The sequence below is a fragment of the Caloenas nicobarica genome, chromosome 1, assembly GCF_036013445.1.
Source record: "Caloenas nicobarica isolate bCalNic1 chromosome 1, bCalNic1.hap1, whole genome shotgun sequence".
Taxonomy (NCBI): Eukaryota; Metazoa; Chordata; class Aves; order Columbiformes; family Columbidae; genus Caloenas; species Caloenas nicobarica.
The window spans coordinates 152,157,131-152,178,810 of record NC_088245.1 but is presented as its reverse complement, the minus strand read 5'-3'; the positions used below and the strand labels follow the sequence as shown (position 1 = coordinate 152,178,810).

At 38.9% G+C, this 21,680-nt stretch overlaps 1 protein-coding gene across 1 annotated transcript in view; it reads left to right on the top strand.

Annotated features, from left to right (window-relative positions):
• The first annotated feature begins 206 nt into the window (after positions 1 to 206).
• CUL4A (cullin 4A) overlaps positions 207 to 21,680 on the top strand; it is a 37,814-nt gene continuing 16,340 nt past the window's right edge. The window contains exons 1-9 of the mRNA XM_065641828.1: positions 207 to 433; positions 1,143 to 1,258; positions 6,352 to 6,456; positions 8,609 to 8,677; positions 10,472 to 10,545; positions 12,049 to 12,211; positions 14,688 to 14,777; positions 16,137 to 16,219; positions 19,316 to 19,383. Coding sequence (XP_065497900.1) covers positions 265 to 433; positions 1,143 to 1,258; positions 6,352 to 6,456; positions 8,609 to 8,677; positions 10,472 to 10,545; positions 12,049 to 12,211; positions 14,688 to 14,777; positions 16,137 to 16,219; positions 19,316 to 19,383 — 937 coding nt within the window. The 5' untranslated portion in view covers positions 207 to 264. The remainder of the gene's footprint in view (positions 434 to 1,142; positions 1,259 to 6,351; positions 6,457 to 8,608; positions 8,678 to 10,471; positions 10,546 to 12,048; positions 12,212 to 14,687; positions 14,778 to 16,136; positions 16,220 to 19,315; positions 19,384 to 21,680) is intronic.

The following is a 21,680-nucleotide window of genomic DNA, read 5'->3' as shown; positions in this document are numbered from 1 at the left end:
ACCCAGATCCGCACCCGGGCTGGGCGGCGCGGACGGCGAGCCGGCCGCCGGGGCGCCCCGGGGAGGGCGCAGGCGGGCGGCTGCCGGTGACTCCCGGCCCAGCGGCACTTGGCAGCCGCCCGCTGGCAGGGCCGGGAAGCCGGCGCGGTAGGGGAGGGCTGCTGGGTGGCGGAGGAGGAGGAGGAGGGGAGCGGAGGCGGGGACCAGCCGGCCCCAGCCCAGCCCAGCGCCTTGCCCCGGCCGGACACGGCGCCCGGGGCGGAGATGGCGGACGAGCCCCAGAAGAAGCCGCACTTGTCGGCCTTGGTGGGACACACCAACGGGCTCACCAAGCCCGCCTCGTTGGCCGCCGCCACCCGCGCCGGAGGAGGAGGTGGAGGAGGGGGAGGCGCGGCCGCCTCCTCCAAGAAACTCGTGATCAAGAACTTCAGAGGTGGGTGCGGGGCGGGCCGGGCCCTCGGCCCCAGCAGGTGCGCCCTGCCCTGCCCCGCCGCCCGGCCCTCTCCCGACCTTTGTTTACCGCCGGCCCGGCCGCTCCCCGCCCCTTCCCCGCGGTAGGCAGCCAGCGCCGGGGCCGGGCCGGCGGCAGGGGGGCCCCGCCGCCGTCACCCGCCCCGCCGCCTTATCTGGGCGAGGGGAGGCTGCCGCCGGGCTGATAACCCTCCCCGCTGCCGTCACCATCCCGCTTTAAGGGCTTACGGGGACACGCGTGGGGCTCCGTGCGTGGGGAGCAGCGGGAGGAGCAGCGCAGCGACGATTTGCGCTCCGTAGGAAGCGGGCAGAAAGCCACCTCGGTGTCAAAACTAATTAAAGGAAGGCGAGGGCTGCCTTGCTACAAGTAACACGGCGGTAAAAAAACCGCCACAGCCCGGCGGCTGGAGCGGCCCCGAGGCCGGCGGCGGGGCGGCGGGGCCGGCGCTGCCCGGGCCGGGCAGGGTCCGCGCTCCGGCCCCGGGCGCCCCAGCGTGTGCGGGGTCAGACGCACCGCGCAAAGGCTTCGTCGCCTTGGGAGGGGTCGGTAACCCCCTCCTTGTGCACAACTTAAAGATGAAGCACGACATGGCTTGGCAGAACTTAATGAAGCAGGGTGAGAAGGGTTGGTACGGACTCCCGTTTTCGAGTACCTGTGTCTTCCTTCACAGAAAGACCCAAATTACCAGATAATTATACTCAGGACACCTGGCAAAAACTTCATGAAGCGGTGGGAGCGATACAGAGTAGCATTTCTATTAAGTACAACCTTGAAGAACTCTACCAGGTAAGGCGTGTAGGACTTTTTCATTTTAACAGAGGAAAATTAATTACTTTGGGACTTCCACATATACATATTTACCATAATGCATTTTGATTTATTAAAAGCTGGTTATATTTTCTGAACTGTTTGCTCCATGCCTTGTTTCTAGTTAGTTTGCAGTTTTATATAGCAGTTCCTTGGAGAGTTACCAGGATCAGGGCCCATGGAAAAAGCAGTTCATGTTGGGAGGCATGAAAAGCTGTGCCTGAGCAGGGTTGAGATTTAAGTCTCAATCTCTTCAATACGGTGCCTACCCAAGATGACAAAGAGAGGATGTTACTCTCACTGAGTTATGCAGATACATATTTTATGATGATTTATCTTTCGTACGTGCTTTGGTCTCTTGTGAATAATTATGTTGGAATATTTGTTGTTATTAGATAATAGCAATTAGACTTCAGCATCAGTACCATTTGGGGAATTAAAAAAAGAATCTTGGTTGAGCGGGCAACAAACTTTCAGTTTACCTGTGGTTGCATTTTCGTAACAATTAGGATCTTACCTTTTTATTAAAATGGTGAAAAAGTATTTCTGGAACATCTGGACTACTGGAGCAGGGGCTAGGGAGGGTAAAAGAGAGAAATAACTCATAAACTGTTTCTTACTTTCTACTTTCTCTATTTATATATGGTTTAGTTTTATGTTATTTTAAATGTGTGTGCTTTGAGATATTTAACTGAAGTAATTTTTTACAGTGATCATGTTATAAAAACTACTGATGCACTAAATTGTGCTACATAGCTTAAGTTCTGAGTTTTCTGTGGGTGCAGGTGTTTGATCTGCATATGTGGATCTCATTGCTAGATCAGGACTTAAGACATTATTATGTTCACCTAAATTATTCTAAATGTTTAGTTGAGGTGGGTTTGATGTCATCCGCGAAGTGCAGACTGTGAGAGAGGAGAAAGCCAGCAGTCCATATTGGGTCCATGCTCAAGAAAAACAGGATGAACTTGAGACCTGACTATACTTGTCTCTAAAATTAGTTAGGGTATATAATGTATGGGTCTAAAATGGCTGATTATGTAAATGCATATTGACTTAATATAATTTATTCCTTTTAAATAGGTAAAGTGACTGTGATATGTTCATTTATTAATACTTGCAGGTTTGCAGAGTTTGAATTATGTAATACATTTTATGGTTTTAAACTCAGCATTTGAAAAATCATGCTTTTTCATGCCTGGCTAAAAACAAAACAAAACCCAACACAGATGCTTTCAGCGTTACTGAACTTGTTTTCAGAGGTTCAGAAATGAGATTATAGTAATATGGGTATGAAATTGCCAGGGTACAGACTTGAGTTTTGGCAGAAGAGGAGAGAGAGTTCAGATAAACTCTGAAGGGAGAACTGTATAGTTCTTGGGGTTTTTTTCTGTTTGCCTGCTTATTTGTAAAAACTGCAAGGCCAGCCCAATAATCTGTAAGGCAGTGGTGCAAATCAGCAAGATTTCTGCCCAGTGGGTGGTGGCGGTCAGAATGCCAATGCATGGATAGGTACCTACTCTCCTGCCAAAGGAATAAAAGATGAAGTTCAGCATCCATTGGAAACCGGATCTGTACTTACAGATCATTATAACTGCCTGTTGGTGAGCACCAAGTCATCCACAAGGGAAAATGTCACTCTGTGCATCAGTTCTTTTTATCAGGGCTTTTTTTTTCTTTTTTTTCTTCGTCTATATGTGACATTGTGGGAGGAAGTGAGAGGTCCACTGGAGTTCAGTGTGGTGAGTGGGCTGGTGTACCAGTCTGCCTTGGAGATTTCTGATTTATTTATTTTATTTGGCATGGTGGCTGAGGAAAAACTGAGGAACAACAACAAGGCTTTGTGGGAAGCCCAAAGGATACTCCTTTCCAGGCATTAGAGGCAGTGTGGGATCAGGCATGAAGGTGCTTGGCAGAGATGTAGTCAGTGAGCAATGGGAGGGTGGCAGCCAATTTTTTGTGACTAAAATAGAAATGATGGCTGGAATTGGTGGTAGATTGCATAGATTTTTGATAGAAGTAGCTTATACTTGATGGAATAGAGAAAGTGGGGCAGTGCAAAAAATTGCCAAGTGAAGAGTGAATGATAAAAATAATGGAAAAAGAAAATTCCCTTTGCAGCGAGGTCCTAAATAACCTGAAATGGGGCAGCACTGCCCTTCTGGAGGACATTGAGTAGGACGGTGTAGTAGTGAAGGGAAAAAAAGAATGATGGGAGTCCTGACCAGGCTTTTATTTGGATGGATAGGAAGGGCTATGTCTTAGGAAACATAACACTACCTGCAAAATGATTATGCGTGAATACCATTTTTTGCACATGTCATTTTACCTACTTGTTTTAAGACCAGATGAAAACCACAACACAGGCACTGTGTGATAGTTTTGTTTGTTTTCTTTCTTCAATATTGTATCAAAATTAAGGAAGCCATAGCTGATATGCATTTAAATAAAATGGCATCAGATAGGTTCAAATTACCCCATGGGGAGATCTCTGGAAGCAGATTCAAGATTCACTTTATGTTTTGTAAGACAAACTCTTCAAGATGTTAGAACCTATACAGGAAATAATACAAGAAGTAGCAATAATTTGCATGCTAAATGTTAAAACAGAAGGCTCTGGTCAAAACAAACTATTAAAAGGTTGATTTGAAACAGTACTTTTACTAGATTTGTGTAGGCGAAGAGTCTAAAAGTGTTGTCTTTCTCATATCCTTGTAGATGTGATAAGTACTGTAGCTTTTTTCCAGACTAATTGTGTGTAAGATGAATAAAAGTCAAATCAAGTTTCTTCAGAGAGGCAGCAAAAACTCTGAATGAAAAAAAAAAAAAAGGTGAAGAAGGAAATGACTGGATTTCATGCCCCATCCCCCCAATTAAAAAAAAAAAAAAAAAAAAAAGCAGAAACAGGTAATAGAAGCTGCACTGAGGTGATGTGGACTGCAGTTTGAAATACCCCTTAAGCCAGCATGGTTGCCCGGGGAAGCAGCCCCGCTTTCCCCCTCGCCTCTCTCTCAGTCCATGGACTTGCCCATGTGTTTGGGTGGTCTTCAGCTGAAACAGAGTGAAGAACATTTACTAATGCTTTGACAAAGAGTTACATGCTGGCATTAAGCACTGTAACATTTCATATTACAAAGAAATAAGACCAAAAAAAGCTAACGTTTGGGAAAAACTGAGTAAAGGCCAAGAACTGGGAAAGTACTGAAACCTTGTCCAAGTTCATTGATACTATCAGAAAATTCATCAACAGAATGTGAGACTGCAAACCCCCTGAGCAAAGGAAAAGGTTCTTGGTTCAGTTTCAGTTGCCCAGGTGAAATAGTGCTTTAAATCTTTGGCAGTGTTCTCTGCAGTAATCACCTCAGTGTAAAGGCAGTTGAGGTGAAGTTAAAGGAAGAGACAGCTGGATTTTTAGTTCTGAAAATTGTGTCCAACTTCTTTGGATAATTTTGTATGAAGCACTGAATTGCCAAAAATACTTACTGTAAACTTTACAGTTCTCACAGAACATTTGGCTGTCTTCATTGTGATTCATTTCAGATGCTATGGTCTATTAATAAAATAATTTATTGAAATACAGCACGCAAGTTAAAATAAAGTGTGCCTGGAAAAAAGTCTAAATATAGGCAATGGTATCAAGCAAGGCTACGTTTTCTCTTTGGCATTCTCATTGAGCTTCTTGTGAGGAAAAAATGTGACTGTAAGACAACGTGATTACTGAATAGCTGAACAGCAGTATGCTAGAGATGTCCAGAGCTGTCTCAGTGTAGTCTGGGTCAGCTGTGTAGCAACTCAATTTACATTAATGTAGTGACCAGAAGAATGTGCATTCTTTGATATTTATTTATTTTCCTTCTTAGTCAGCTATGGATAAATAGTCAACCCATGAGGTCCCAATACATCAGGTCAAGTCTTTATGTAACTTTTAGTGTGGGTTCTTTTGTTTTTCCTTATTCCACCCCCCCCCCCCCAGTTTATGTACCTTAGCACAAATGTGTGGTGGATCAGTGGAAATATTTAGAAATAAATAAGTTAATAAAATGACAGGAAAACAGCTTGTCCTGGTTATGGCTGGGATAGGGTTAGTTTTCTTTCTAGTAGTTGGTATAGTGCTGTGTTTTGGATTTAATATGAGAAGAATGTTGATAATAAATACACTGATGGTTTGGTTGTTGCTGGGCAGTCAAGGACTTTTTCAGCTTCCAACACTCTGCCAGGTGCACAAGAAGCTGGGAAGGAGCAAAGCCAGGACAGCCAACCCAGGCTGGCCAAAGGGGTGTTCCTTACCATATCACATCACACTCAGTATATAAATTGGAGTTGGCTGGGGGGACAGATACCTCTGCTTGGGAATGAATGGGCTATTGGGTCACAGGTGGTAAGCAATTGCATTGTGCATCACTTGTTTTATATATTCTATTATTTATTATTATTGTTATTCTTATATTTTCTTGCTTTGTTGTCCTATTAAACTGTTCTTATCTCAAGCTGTGATTTTTTTTTTCCTTTACAATTCTTTCCCACATCCCACTTTGGAGTGTGGGGGTGGGCAGTGAATGAGCAGCTGTGTGGTCCTATTTGCCGGTTGAGGTTAAACCACAAGACAGCTGTATTAATTTACCATTTAGAGAGAGTGGTTGAAATGTCTACCTTAAAGTTATTAAGAAAGGAAAATATTTGGTATGATTGTGTTCCCCCCCCCAGAAGGTGTGTCTGTGCATGTGCTGGAGGATACACAAAATGGACTTATAAGTAGAGTTTTCCTGCTGAGCAGTATTCATGGGGGGAAAATTCTTGTAATGTTTAACAGCACATATGAAATATGACCCAGATGGTGATGGTGGACCTTGTTTGTACATGAAATTTGACAGTATAAGAAGGGACCAAAATCAGAAAGGAATCAGAAGTCTGAAGTTTTCTGTGTATTTTGATAATTTCATTTTGATATTTTGGTTTCGTGCATAGCTTGGACAGATAATGCTAAATTTTTTTCCCTCTTTGTTGTTGGCCTTGATTACACAGGCACAAAAACTTCAATTTTTTAAATATCATTTGTAATTTTTTTTTTTTAGGCTGTTGAAAATCTCTGTTCTTACAAAGTCTCTGCTACACTGTACAAACAGCTGCGACAAGTCTGTGAAGATCATGTAAAAGCACAAATCCTTCAGTTTAGAGAATATCCTTCTTCCATGCACAGAAATGGTTAGAATGGTTAGTTTAAGTCGTTATTTTTTAAAACAACACTGTGTAAAAATTACACCAGTAATTGTCAATATGTTAAAGATGTTCTTTGTTGACCGCTTACATATTTTCAAATCAGGCATAAACAACTTTAGTCATCTGGGTGAATATTTTTTGTGTGGAAATAAGTAGCATGCTAATAACAATTTATTTATCATTTTAATAGGAATGCAAATTTTACACCCGATCTTGAAAATTTCAGTAGCACTTCCAGATTTGATACCAGGTATGGATTGTTATGGTGAGGGACTAGTGGAGATGCTTACTGGAGCAATGGTTTAAAAAAGGGAAAAAAAAAAAAATCACCACAGTAGTTTTCAACAACAGTGTTGTCTTTAAAAGAATTTTCAAACATAAAGTACACCTGTTTGACCAGTAGTAACTACTGGCCAGCCGCGACATGTCACGGAGGCATTTAGCAAGCCCTTCAGGTGTCTCATGTGTGCCTTGGGAACTTTAAGTTCAGATCATCACTTGGCTGTCTTGGGGCGCACAGTAACCTGAAGTTTTATGGCAAATTTCCCCGTAGTTTTCTCAAGTTACATTGCTGGAGTTTTCTTCTGGCTGAACTGGTTGCAGAAGCCCCTGTAGATCTTCTCTGGACACTTGGGTGTAGCCAGCCGTTTTCTGAAACCCATTGTGCTTTTCATGCTGAAACCGATCTTTATGTGATCATTGCCTTCTGTGCAATAGCCGTGGGGCAGCACTTGCTCAGGCAGTAGGATAAATAGAGTCTATGCCCACCTGGCTCTCCCCGTGTTCCTGGAGAGTGCCTTTGCAAACAGATGCTGCAGAGTGCCATACTGAACAGATACTACAGTACTTTGGGTGCTAGCAGTGTTTCCTAGGTCTCTATGTATTTCATTTGCAGCAAATGATAGCTTAAAATAAAGATGCAAGGGAGTGGGACCCAGAAAGAACCCTCTTTCCAGGTGAATGCCTTAAATGTGCTTTGGATTTAGACTCTCAGTTTCTCAGTTCGCTGCATTCCCCAGGTAAGTGCCTACACTCATTAAAAAAGATCCTTTTTCCCCATTATCTAGCTAAGTCCCAACATGGTTTTGGTTTGTTGTTTTGGGTACTAGCTAAGGAGTCTGGCTTGTACATAGCATATAAGAAACACTGGTACACAAATGAGTGTTGTGAATTCACTTTCTATATATCGCAGCTGAATTTTCATTACATTTACTTTGATATATTTAAAATCACATCTAACTAAAAAGTACATTAGTCAGTACAGTAATCTCTTAAACATAACTGATCTCTAAGAACCAAATTTTATCGTTTGCTTTAAATCAGTATAGTCAACCAATGTTTGCGTCCCTGTCTTTTCAGACTTCAGATGATTTTTCTAAAGAGATGTTTTAAAACAGCTTTCTCCCCACCTCTGACAGAACAAGTGGTGTGGAGAGTTGAGAATTTCATATTTTACAAGTATACCACTTTATATCCCAAGGGCATGAGATCAAATAAATCAGATTTGGACAGAGGGAATTGGAGATGATACTGTGCAGGAAAGGAAGGTAAAGCCATGTCTGGATTTCCTCATATGATACGTTAGAATTCTGTTATTCATAAACAACAGTCGGATCTGTTGGGTAATGAGGAAAACTATATAATTTACTTAGGAAGACCTGGAGATGTATATTAAAAGAGCGGTATTTGGATTTGTTGAGGATTATTTAGAACTGTAACTGCTTTTAGGAGATTAGGGTCACTCCTGTTGTGCACAGCATGAACTCATTAAACAAACCAAATAAACCTTCTATCCCTCTCACCTCAGTTAGTGACAAGGTTGTTTTTGACACTGGTGGGATTTCTTGTTTAAATCTGTATCAAATTACACAGTACAGCCGCTAGATGGTATTACTGAAGAGCAGTGAGAGTTTTTCCTTGAAAACAGGGAGGCCTTTTGGAGAGCTGCCAGCCCCCCTCTGCTGGGCAGCAGCTCTGCGATTAACCATTTAGGCCTGGGCAGTCCCAGCCACATCGGAATATCCATGGAGCAGCTTTGCTGGCAAAGATCATCTCCAGAATCTGGTCTCAAAAGATACCGGCAAATGAGTTTTCCTTAATAAGCGCTGTACAGATTCTCTGGATAGTCTTTTATTTTTAAAGAAGATAAATAAATGCTGGCAAGATCATTGCAGACAAATGGTAAGTTGAATGTTTTTTTCAGAATACGTATCCTTGAGGTGTGAAATCTGGCAAAAAGGAGTTTGTCATGGTTTTAACTTGGGACTGTGGTGCACCTCCTCCTCCAAGTTTCGACATTGCTTTTCACTTTCCCCTTTGCTTGCTGGAGGCAGATTTGTTGTAGAAAACTTATGTTCTGCTGTGTTGACTCTGACTTCCATAGGTTTCATATGAAGTTGGAATATGACTCAGAAATATATTGTTGTTTCTATGGGTGGAACGGAAAACTAACCAGGCTGTGCTGAAATAGTTTGCTGTTTGTAATTTTAAGTAATTGGAGAATTCATAATCTTTGCTTTTAGATAGTTCTAAGAACTAGGTTAATTTCTGACATTTTTTTCCCTTTTTAAATTTTTTTTTTAAAATTTTTTTCCCCCCAAAGCAGAGATGATTATCCTGACTATAGGGCTAAGAAACAGGCAGATTAAATAACTGAAACTCTCTCTCTTTCTGCCCTTCTTCTTGTCCTCTACCTCCACAATGAACTATGTTACAGAAAAAAATCGTCTCTCAAAGACACTCTGTGTGAATTGTGCCTTTTAAGAATGCATCATTATAATTCTAAACCAGCATTTTACAATGACTTTTCATTGCATTGTCACTTAGTTTTGGCAACAGATGTGCAAAGTGGTTGAATTTCTATTTTTATTCCTCAAATGCACCTCTCTCCCCTCCCCCATGGCGGATGGGCAGAGGTATGTGATGTTTATCTGAAATAAAAATGAAAATCATTATGGAAACTATTCAAAACAAATTCAACAGTCTGATGAAGCAGAGTTGAAGTTTATTGCCTTAAACATGTAATTAAATTAGACCTCTGTTTTTATAAAAAGGCTTTTACTATGAACTCTGTTCACTTTAATTACTTCTGAGAGTATAATTTCTTTATTTTTTTTCTCCTCAAAGCAACAACGTGTAGCCAAGTGGCTTTCTCACCCATGTGCTGAGTTAGCACTTCAGTTATTTAAGACGAAAGAATCAGCCTCGCTGCTATTTTACTTGAATATGCTTGGCTAGAAACAGTGTCAGTTTGAGAATTGCTTCAGAAGCAATGAAACCTTTTAGGGGACGAGTAGGTAGACAGCTGGGAATAGAAATCTCTGTAGCTGGCCTGGGGATGAGTTAGTTACTGACATTCTGAATTATGCTAAACTGAAAAGCTGGGCAGCCTTTTATGAGTCAAGTTAAAAATGGATTTTGAATGTGAAAAAGTAATAAGCTAAAAAACCCACCTCCTTCTCCCACTTTTAAAATAAAAATTATATATATTTATACCTTCTTTCCCCTGTTAGAATTAATGTATGTCTATTTTTTTCATTAATTTTGGCAGATAGCTTTTATTACAAAAAGATCTGTTGCACAGCTTATTACTGTCTCTGCTTAGAGCTTCTTTCTTTAAAAAGCAAAAACCATGGCAGCATGCTATTTCAGGCTGTTTGCTGAATGTCTTGGTCATAATGCTTGAATGGCTTTTGTATCTCAGTAGCACTAAAACTCATAAGAGACTAATAAAACTATTTAGTTAATGGTTACAAATTTGAAAACTGTCTTGAAGGTACTTGGCAATACCGCTTAGTAATAGTATTAACATCAATAAATTACATACCACTGGCTGTAGAAGTCACCACAAAAGTTGAAAATACATGCATCAGCAGTTAAGGTGCATGTCTATGTGATGTGGTTTTTCAGAAGTTACGTTATAATTTTCAATGCCACATGATGGCAAAGAGAAACATTTTCTTTATATATTTTCAGATCATGATCAGAAGCATCTTCTTGTTTTTGGATCGCACATACGTACTTCAGAATTCAATGCTTCCTTCTATATGGTAGGTATCCATGTAAGTATTCCTCAAATCTTTAGAGTTTGAACATGCTATTATATTTCTATAGGTTGAAAATCATTTTTTCACTTTATATTTGATCTGTGTAATAGATATCTGAAATTTTGTGTTAATTTATGGGAATACATGTGTCAGTGTGTGCATGTGTCATTTCCTCCTTTCCCAGGAATATTCATGTTAAAGTGAGGGTAAAGGAAGAAAAAGGTCTGTGAACATATGATTAAAAGTCAAGGCATCTATATAGCTGTAGTTGTCCCAGCCAGGTGAGGCTGGCTCTATGGGAAACCTCCTTGAAGCTGATGCCTCTGCACCTTGACCCTGAGCCAAGTATTACTTTAGGTGCTCCCGGTTTTGACAAAATTCACTGCTGAACTTCTTGCCTGGTTGTTTTTTGAATGAGATATACTGACAAGGTGCAGATCACCTTTCCAGCACTGGCCTCTTGAGAGCTGAGACCCATGGCTCAGAGCATTGAGATGAAAGCCAGTTCCCCCAGATGCTGCTGTGCTTTCAGCACACCACAGTCACATCTTTGGCGTTCTGTTTTTCAACATCCCTCCTGAGGGGCATTTTATATCATCTGAGCAAACAAATGTAGGCTTTGCCAAGAATTTCTGGTATCGGTTTTCCATCTAAAGCAAGAAAAGATGTAGATAAAGTGCTGAAGTGAGAGCGTGCCTTTTCTCTGCCTGGCTGGCCTCTGTGCTCTCAGGAGTTCCTCAGGCAGACTGAGAAACCTGGCATCCTTCTCCCACCCTTTGTTTGTCCTGAGGATGTCTTTCTTCCCAACCTCTGCAGTAGTTGTCCTCCACCTCCTTGTGCTAGGCTTCCTTTTACTGAGTGTCGTTGAAGGGATCTGTTCATACTTTGTGTCTTTCTCCATCATGATGGGAAAATTTCCCTTATTGAATTGCTGATGCATGTGAGGACATTGGAGAAAACAAGTTTTACCTAAGATTCCTCTGTTTTCCTTGACCAAGACAATGTTTAATAATTGGCTTCTTCATGGCATACAGGCACCATTCCTCATCCTCTTAGAATGAAACAAGAAAATGATACAGGTGATCATAAGGTCCTAAATATACAGAGAATTCGTGCTTAAAAAAAACTTATATATTACACATCGATTGACTGATCCAGGGAACCTTATGTTAAGGTCTGTGTTCAGATTCTTTTATTATTTTTATAATAGTAGTTTTTTCAATAAACAGAGAATGTTATAGTCTATTATGTGAAATACAGTCAGGCTGGCCACAGTTCTTAGCTGAAGTGGATGAATCTGGTAGCATGTGGCCTGGTATTATATTTCTTGTTATACTTTTCTTAGTGGACAGCACCAAAAGAATATACAGGCCATTAATACAGTATCTTTCTGTATAATATATATACACTATATATATTTTATATGTATTTATTTTTCTCAAACTGACATACAGATTTTTGGAAAGAATCAACAGTGTGATTTATTAATTTTCAATATTCACACAGGGATATGGGGCTAGAGTTGTTTAGAAATCACGTCATTAGTGACAAGCAAGTTCAAAACAAGACTATTGATGGAATCCTCCTGCTGATCGAACGAGAACGGAATGGTGAAGCTGTGGACAGAAGTTTGCTGCGGAGCTTGTTGAGCATGCTCTCTGATCTGCAGGTGAGTACAGCAAACTTCACGAATAATGCCTTCGTTTAGAAACAGAGTTTGGACTATTCTAATTTGTGTATTGTACTGAAATAATTTTATTCTTCTAGTAAATGTGCTTCAGAATCTAGCTATTAGACTGATAAGGTTGCCTTTTCTTTACTTGATGCACAGTCTTTTATTCTTTGTGAAAGAGACCTCTTTGCCTGTTTTTCTTAGCTGACATAGTGGCCTACAGACTCTTAAATAATAGGTTTCCAAGTCTTTTAGAATGTGTAATATTTCATCTGTTTTAATCACCGGTTTTCTAATCCTAGTGCTGGTTAAATGTAGCAATGAAAAAAGACCACCTCCGTCACTGTAAAAAGGCCTTTTGGTGTCAAGATCCTAGGTCTGTATCACAAAAACATCATTGCATTGAGAACTTCTTAGCAGAGGTGCCAAGGAGAGAAGGAGATGTAAAGTTGACAACATTTTCAAATAGATAAGGTTAATTTGTAACTTATTGGAACTTTATATTAGCATAGATACTAAGTAACCAAATAGAATATAAAATGTATCCGGCATATGTTGTTCTCTGGTCGACACTGCAGCTTTGTGGGGTGTGCAGTAAAACTTAGGAGCTGTCTCTCATTCTATCAAACTGTTGAGGTTGCTTTGTTCCCAGGTGGTGTACAGTGTTACAACACTGGCTGAAGGTTTTAAAAAGGGTTCGAAGAGAAAGACGGCATAGAAGACTATTAAATAGTCCTTTTTGGTCAGGCAGCTTACCTGTTTTTTTGCCTTAAATGTTAACCCTCCTGACTTTCATCCATAACTGTCTCTAGTGTACCAGCAAAAATTAATTACTCTGTTCAACAGAAAAGGCAAATTTCTCTCAGTGATTTTTCAGATCACATGACCTGAAGGTATGGATGTGATTTGTGCATTTTTTCCCACTTTTTTTTCCCCCCCATTGTTATTTGCCTTCTCTAAGTGGATCAGATTCTTGTAGGTGTTTACCTTTTAACATTGTTTTTTTAGCAGTGTACACTGCTAAAGAGAAACATTCCCCTTTATTGAATCCTTCTTACAAAACTGGATTTAGTTGTGCATTCTGATTCGGCTCAGAAGTGTAGTTTTCTTTTTTCACTAGGGAAACTAATCTAATCTGGTTTTTTTACAGTGTCTGTCACTTCATTGAGATAGAGATGTGCTTACAATCCTGTAATTTTACTCCGGGATCTCTGCTTCTCCCTCTTTCAACAGAAGTTAGCTTCTGGAGAAAGATTAATTAATAAAGCAAATCTTATATTTAATTTGAAAACAATTAAGCTCCTACTTGTTCCTGATTTTTAGGCAATTATGCAAATGAGAACCAGCTGCTGAAAGTTGATTCCTCCTTGCATAAATCCTATTCCATAGCCCTTTCTTATTGCAGAGCTTTACACACGTTTTGTGCAGAAAATAGTTCCATATACTGTTATGTTGTTTTTCCAGTTATCCTGAAGGCAAGGAAGGTAAGAAGTGAAATCTAGTACTTGATCCTGTTGAACTCGTAGCTAGTGTAACAAGAAGGCTGGAGCAATGACTTGATTTCTACATGTGATGCTGAATTAGTGAATTATCATGCTCTGAATGCTTGTTGAGCCAGAGGTTTCACATTTTAAGTTTGCATTGGAAAAAAAGAAAACTCTTAAAAGTCCATAAGAAAAAAATAAAACTGGTCAGAATACAATAATGAGTTTTACAGAGCTGCTATATTTTTTTGGAAGAAGTATTTCCTTCTATTCTTCCATGACAGTCAAAGTATCTTTCTTTTTTCTTTTCACTAGCTGTCTTGCTGTTTACATGTTATTCTCTATGTACCTTCTCCAGATTGTTTTAACTATTTTATATAGTTGTCCTTTCTATATTAAACTGCTAATTGTTATTCAGAAATTTGTTTATGCCTATGATTGGTTTTGGTGCCCTTTTTAACACATCACCTTGTTCCTTCCCTGGAGGAAGAGTGTTCACCTTGTTTTTCCTGCTTTTGGGGCACTGAGATAAGCCTGGCAGATACGAAGAAGCGCCACTGAGCATTTTATTATTTTACTGATGACAATTACCTGTTTTGTGCCAATGTTTCACTAGCTGGAAGTATCTTATTGGTTTTTTCCACAGAAATATCAGTGGGAATCTTGAGCTCGGGTGGACTGGATGTCATTGCTGTGCTTATGTTGGATGCTGGGGTTGGTCTGTGTACCTTAAACAGAAGCCTGTCAGTTTAGACAATTTGAGTACTGATGACTGAAACGCGCTATTGCTGCACTGGGAAGTCAGCTCTGGTCTCAGTCTTTCTAAAAACAGTGGGCAGAGAACTTCTGTGTTGATGTTAACATTACTCTGATGCTTCTCATAACTGTGTGTATTCTTGAGATTGTACTTGTCCTCTATGCTTGACAGCCAAAATGTGCTACCCTTACTGGCAGCTTAATGTGAGTAACTAAATTAATTTCTTGAGCAGGTTTACAAGGAATCCTTTGAACAGAGGTTTCTGGAAGAGACAAATTGTTTATATGCTGCAGAGGGCCAAAGATTAATGCAAGAAAGAGAGGTAGGTACATGCTGAAGGTGACTGCTTTTCTGCTAGTTTTATCTGCTAGTGAGAACTTCTGGTAGTGCCATGATGTATTAATGATCAACGAAAGTCACTGGTGCCCAGGTACGCAAGCACACCTTCACAGATTTTGATGAGGACCAAAATACTGTGTCAAGTATCCAGATTGCCGTGGTGTTTGAAATGCATAATTAAGGGTGGAAACCCAGTGGCATTTTGTGTAGCTAAAGTCACACTACCAGAAAGTCGTTTCTTCATAAAGCTTAAAGGTGTGCTACCAGTATTATTTTTGCCCAAGAGCTGTGAAATATCCACTGGCGTAATACTGCTATGTGCTTAATACCTAAGTAAACTGTTTACATTTTTTACTCTGTTGTTGTATTTATTTCATTGTTTTGTTCGTTTTCCTTATTAGTTAAATAGACTTAAGACATTTTTGGTTTCTGTCCTCTTGAAATAAAATTATTCACATGCTGCCCACCGCAGAGCATGTGGTTATCTCTGAAAATGTATATCAAAAGCTGAGTTTTGTGGTGGTTGAAAATACAGAAGACTAGCTTTATTAATTCTATTTTAACACTGAGTCACTACACTACAGACATTTTGACAATGCCTGTTTACATTGCACTGAGGTGAATCCTTGTGTCTAATCCTGCTCAGTTCACCTCATTGTCTCACATTCCACTGGGACCTAAGGTGAAGCACTTTGAAACAGATTTTGAGACCAAGAGTCTTACTGCTTTTGTATGCCTGGTAGAAAACTGTGGGAAAACAAAAGTAGTAATGCCCTAATTTATACAGTGTATACATGTACATATGTATACCTGTGTACACAGTACATCCACCTATATGCATTTACATGCATATGTACATGCACGTGTGTGTGTGCATACATGTACATGTGTGGACATATGCATAACTGTTTTGATCATTTGAAGCCTGAGTTTCATGCCTGTGTTGTAATATGTGCTAAACATGTTAATGCTCCATAGGAACAGATATTCCACTGGAGAAACTGCCACTGAAGCAATAACTATATGGTTCACGCCAACTGAAAATCTGCTCCAGTCTAGCTTAGTTCAGAAGGGTTTTGAAAAAAGATTAACTTCCTCTGAAAAATTCTCGGATTTCTGTTTTTCTTTGTCTTTTAGTCAAGTGCAGTTACAAGATTTCTGATATAAAGTAGCATTGATTAATAAAAATAGCAATTATGTAGTACATAACAACATTCTGGTGGAACAGTCGTTTCCAATTTGTATTCTCTTTAAATTTGTAGTTTAAAATAATTGTTATGGAGCAAGATTATCTGTCTTTCATAGTTTCGTAGTTAAACTTGACATTGTCTTATCTTGCTAGGTCCCAGAATATCTTCACCATGTTAGTAAACGTTTGGAAGAAGAAGGAGACAGGGTAATAACATATTTAGACCACAGCACACAGTGAGTACAAATTTTATCATTCTTAGTGTAAGTCAAGCATCCATCATAAGACAGTGTGATTATCTGTGGTTGGAGAAAGATGGAGATTATTTCTGCATTATCTTGCAGGTATTATCTTGTTGACAGTGCTTGTGATACAGCTTGCTTTTTTTAAGACTTTATCAAAGCTGTTTTCCCTAAAATCAAAATATACCTTGAATAACAGGGGAGAAGTTTGCCCTGGAAGATTTATCAGTGTATACTGAAGTCAACAAAATATTATATAAGAACTCAAATTTACATTATCAAAGTAGCAGCTGACTTTAGCTATTCATGTACTGATAAAATTAACCACAAATGTCTTGAGAGAAAGAAAGAATCATTAGGCAAAAAAAAAAGACTAAATTATGTCATAGGATAGAGGACATGAACATCACTCATGAGCAGTCCAGGATGTGAACTTAGAGTAGATCAGCTTTGGTGCAGCTGCTGCCAATGTATTGTGCGAGGCAGCTTGTCCTTTTTTCACTCAGGTGTTGAGTAATAGTGTGTGTTTTGCTGGGGTAAGAATGTGCATGCAAGTAGTACTGCAGAGTCACTGACATGCTATAAATCCATATCTAATTTGTCCTGCAGTAAGCTGTTGCTTTTAAAATAAAGAACATAACATTTTATTGTTTGGTTTTCTGTATGATGTATTGGCATTTCATTGAATGTTTAAAGGATAACTGAATACATTTTTTTTTCACTTATTTTCTTCAAACATGTTTTATATATAATATATACTCACACACACATGCATTGTGTGTCATGGTACATATTTGAACCTGAATCTTCTTTCTGTAAATGTTGATTGCAGTGTGACTAGCTTTTTCTGGCAAAATCAGTCACGTTAAATTATATGGAACTATTTCTGTGCACAAAATTGAAGCATGTATATATTTATTTACTGTTTAAGTTAAAAAATAGGTTCATATCATTATATTTTTGGTCTAGATATACATCAAGTCCTTGTTTTGAATCTTGTCCTTAGTTAAAGGCTTAGAAACCTACTTTCAGAAGGCTTTGCACTAGTTTTCTTTCTTTGCATTAAGAAACAGCAGTTCTTAACATATGTGCTGTTGAGTTGTCCTCAGGTCATACTGTCTCTCCAAGTGTGCATGAAAAGAGCAGAAAGGACGTTCACTTTAGTTACCAGGTTTGATCTTAAGGTGGAAATGATACTTCCAGGAGAAAACCCTCATGGGAAGCACCATTCAGAATACTTCAAACCAGATTTGTGCAACACTTGGAGAGTGTGTTGTTGCAGCCCCTGAAGGGATTTATTCAGCCCATCAGTATGTGCTTCCTTCTGGAGAGCTGACCAGAATAAGCGTGTCCCCTGGGCAGTCAGTAGATGACCGAGGTCAATGACTTTTCAGGCCATACAGAAGGTACCTTCAGGCTCATTCATCAGCTAGCAGTCAAGATAAACGCTCGTTCTGTCTGTCCGCTTGTTAGGAAATACTGCTCTGCCTCTGTCTCCAGCAGACGAATTGTCCTGACTTCCCCTGTAGGCAAAATAGGTCTGCTGGGATAAAAGATGGTATTTTATACAACCTTGACTTCTCCTTCTGTTGGAGACAGTCAGCAGCTCTAGATAGCAGTAGTTGGAAATGTCAGGGAATTTGGAAGTGACCATAAAAATGGTTGTATGCGTTATGACCAAGTGTGTGTCTAACTGGTATTTCATGTTCACTTATGACCACTGAGGGGAAAAAATAGAAAAAAATATATGTGGTGTCTCGTTCCTCTCCTTGGATCTGTCTGTTTTCAGCTCAGGGTATTTTCTCAATGCAGTTGTGGTTTGGTTTGTTTGGATCTCTTTCAAATATTTGCACTGTCTCACTGGGATTCACTTCAGTTTTTCCATCTGTCCCAGCCTTTGGCAAAGCGTTCCACTGGTGCACTAGCCACAAGATAAATTGCCTCCTTTTGTTGTCGGTCTGGCTCCCAGTACCATCAATGATGACCCCAATTCTTGTATTGGAAGGGAAAGTGGTCAATTCCCTTCCACCTTTTCCCTGCCTGCCAATGCGCTGTACCCCTGCTAAGTCATCTCTTGCCCACAAAGAAGAGTCCTAACTCGTGCAGTTGTTTCTGTTTTAGCTGCTGCTTACTTATATCGTCTCTGTTCCCTTCTCTGAACCTTTTCAAATTGTAATTTAATCCTTTTGAGATTAAGGGACTGAAATTGTGTATTGTATGGAAGGTAAGGCAAATCCTTGGTATGGCGTTTCAGGAGAGGTCATGTTTTAGCAAAGGTAGGAACGTAAAGTGGATGCTGCTATGTAAAAGGCTTCCATCAATAGAAATCAAGCACTTCTGCTCTAGAATATATAAATTAAGGGTCTGAGAACCAGTTTTATAAAATTTATAAATAAATAGTTGGTCTTTTGTTGTCATATTGTAAGCAGCAGTAGAATTTTAAACGTAACTAATTATCCCTTTGCACTTCAGACATTTATTTTTCCTTTCTATAAAGCATAGAAAGGAAAACTTGCCATTATTTTTCAGTCCTGTCTAAAGTGAATGTATTAAATTTTTTTTTTTCATTAATAGTAAAAAGCAGGGAAGATTCAAGCACAAATTTAAAATGTTTTGCAAATTTGAGTCTTGTGGGTCTAGCTCAATTGACGCCTATATAGGTGCATAACACAGCTGAGAGTTTTGAACATAACCAGCATGTGTTGTATTGTTTTGGAGTTCAAACTCTTGGAGGTTTTTGTTTTGCTTTGTGGTTTTGTTTGCTTGTTTGTTTCCAAGAAAACATCAATTTGACTTTTTACAGAAACATTTTTGTATTGATTTTTGGTATCTAAGCTTCTCTCTTCTACAGTGTAAGAACTTGCTTTTTAGTATTCAAACTTGAATTTCATTTTTAGTTACATACATGGTTTATTGCTTGCTTTCTTATATCACATGCAACATTTTGGTCCTAATTTGTAGCCACTGTTTTAAGTAGAAAATTTTTGACTTTTTTTTTGTATTACAGCGTTATTCACAAATATACTGTGACAGGAGGCAAAATCCCCTTATACTCTAATACTTCTAATATACTTTTCTTCCTTTATTTAGGAAACCACTGATTGCTTGTGTGGAGAAGCAGCTACTAGGAGAACACTTATCAGCTATTTTGCAAAAAGGTATTTTTTAATTAATGTAATCTCTGATAAGCAACAGATTCTTCTACTCTACAATAGCCATGAACTCCACAGCTTTTATTTGGGGAGGTATGTTAGCCGTTGGAAAAACTTCCACAGACACAGAAAGCCAACCAAATGACCATTACACAGTGACGAGTGAATTTTGTATGTGGCAACAAATATCTAAGATATAATTCCATATTTGTAAAGGTTGCTAAACCCCCAAAATCTTCTTTGACTTGCAACAGTGGGCTTAGGAATTATAGCTTTGGAACTGCATATTTCCTAGAATTATATCAACTTCTAAATGAGAGCTGCAGTTACTGTCATAGCTTCTTTTATGTGATAATCAGGTTATTTCACTGTTTTTAATAATTTATAAAAATAAGCCTGATCACTCCATCTTAGCTCTTCTTAAGCTTAGAATAAGCAGAAGGTAAGAATTAATTTTTTGTTGATATGTGTCAATTTTGCTTGCTCTTTCATTCAAGTGTTATTTTTAAGTAAATTATCCAGTGACACATTTGTTTATCAGTAGGCTTAACCAGAAAGTTTGTGATCTTGTTTCAATCTGAACTTTTTCTTGGTTTATAATGTGTATGTACAATCCATGTAAATATGGAGAGATTTGTACATTTTTCTAGTTGCTACGTTGTAGGGCTTGTAGTATTGTTGGATCAGCTTTTGCATTCTATGATTGCACTTAAAACCAACACCAATGGAAAAAGGAAAAAAAAAAAGTGATGGACTCACAGCATCACTTGATGTGCGTAACTTTCTGCATTCATTTAATCGGGGCACATTGTTATTTGCTTATGACATCCTAGTATTCCATGCAAGTAGAAGATGATACTGCCTTTTGTAGGTTTTGTTCCTTAGGAGAAGGCATGTGATGTAGTCAGGGGGTAAAAAAAGCTTAAAAATGCAGAGTATGTATAACAAACTTTTTTTCTTGTATTATTACAACTGCCATTGACTAGATATTGATGGGTTTTTTTCATTGTGAGTACAAAAATTTTTCCAGGGCTGTGGCAGTGCTTTCTGGAAGTTGTATGAAGCCTTGTCTCAGAGGACTGTCCTATATATCTTTTTCATTTTTCAGAGGAAGAGGGAAGGTTAAATTTTATAATTCAAGTTATAATAAAGCAGTTAGTGTATTTGTGTCTTTAAACGAATAGGCAGTGATGGTCGGATGTGAAGGAATGGGCATTTCTGAATTCCCTGCTCAATGTCAAAAGAACACCAGTCACATGTATTCAAGACTTTGTAACCTGTTGTGTTGCATACTTTTAAGGAATGTCCATTCCTCTGATATCTTAAAAGTTTAGACATGTCTCAAAATATCACCCAAAAGTTTACCTGACATAATTCTTGAACATTGGTTGCCTTTCTGAACGTGTAAGTAGTTGTAATATACAGCGACAGTATTTTTAAGATGAAGAATATAGTAGAAAATGAGATAATTCAGTAGTGATTGAACATTCTTTGTAATCTAATACCGTTTAAAAATTGGAATTAAGGAAGTATGTTTTGTGAATTAGGACAGTTGTACAAAGTCAGCTATACTGATGATGTGAATTGTCAATCTGTGTAGAGTCAAGCTTTCTGGATTTTAAAAACTGCCATAAATCTTTGATGCTACTCTCCCATATTACTAAAGCACCTGTCACCAACACCAGACAATGTATCTCTGATTACACTCAGACTATGTTCATCATATTCTCAAATATAAAAATGTGTATGTAGCTGTTATGTTTCATGTTTTGCTTTGAGCTTTGCTTCTCCATTCATTAGCCCAAGGCCTAGTTTCATGTTGGATGAATCGATAAAGGCAGAAGTTGCTTGGAAGGAATTTGTAGTCTTGTGTTATTCCATAAGTATGAGCATAGACAATTCATAGTACATTCCTAATCTAAAAAGATGGCTCACCCCACTCCACAGAAAAAAATCTTCCAAAGTATCTTTACTTAGCTTACTGCTTTCTGACATTCTTTAGAAGTTCTATGAGATCTCTTGATAAAACTGTACTCTTCAAATCAAGTACTGTTCATATACTTTCTGTAAAAGGCTTACAGTCAACAACTTGTTGGCAAAGTACTTCAGTTGAAGTAGTTTTAAAATATGATACCATAAATCATTTCAGCCAGTTTAAACAAGGGGACATGTTAAGCCTGAACATACCACTTGCTTTCAGAAGCTTAGTCTTTAAAAGTTCATGCTTTTTAAACACACTGGAGGGTCTTGTCTTTTGGTGTATTTCATAGAGATTTTTCTAATCTATTTCTAACTGTATTTAT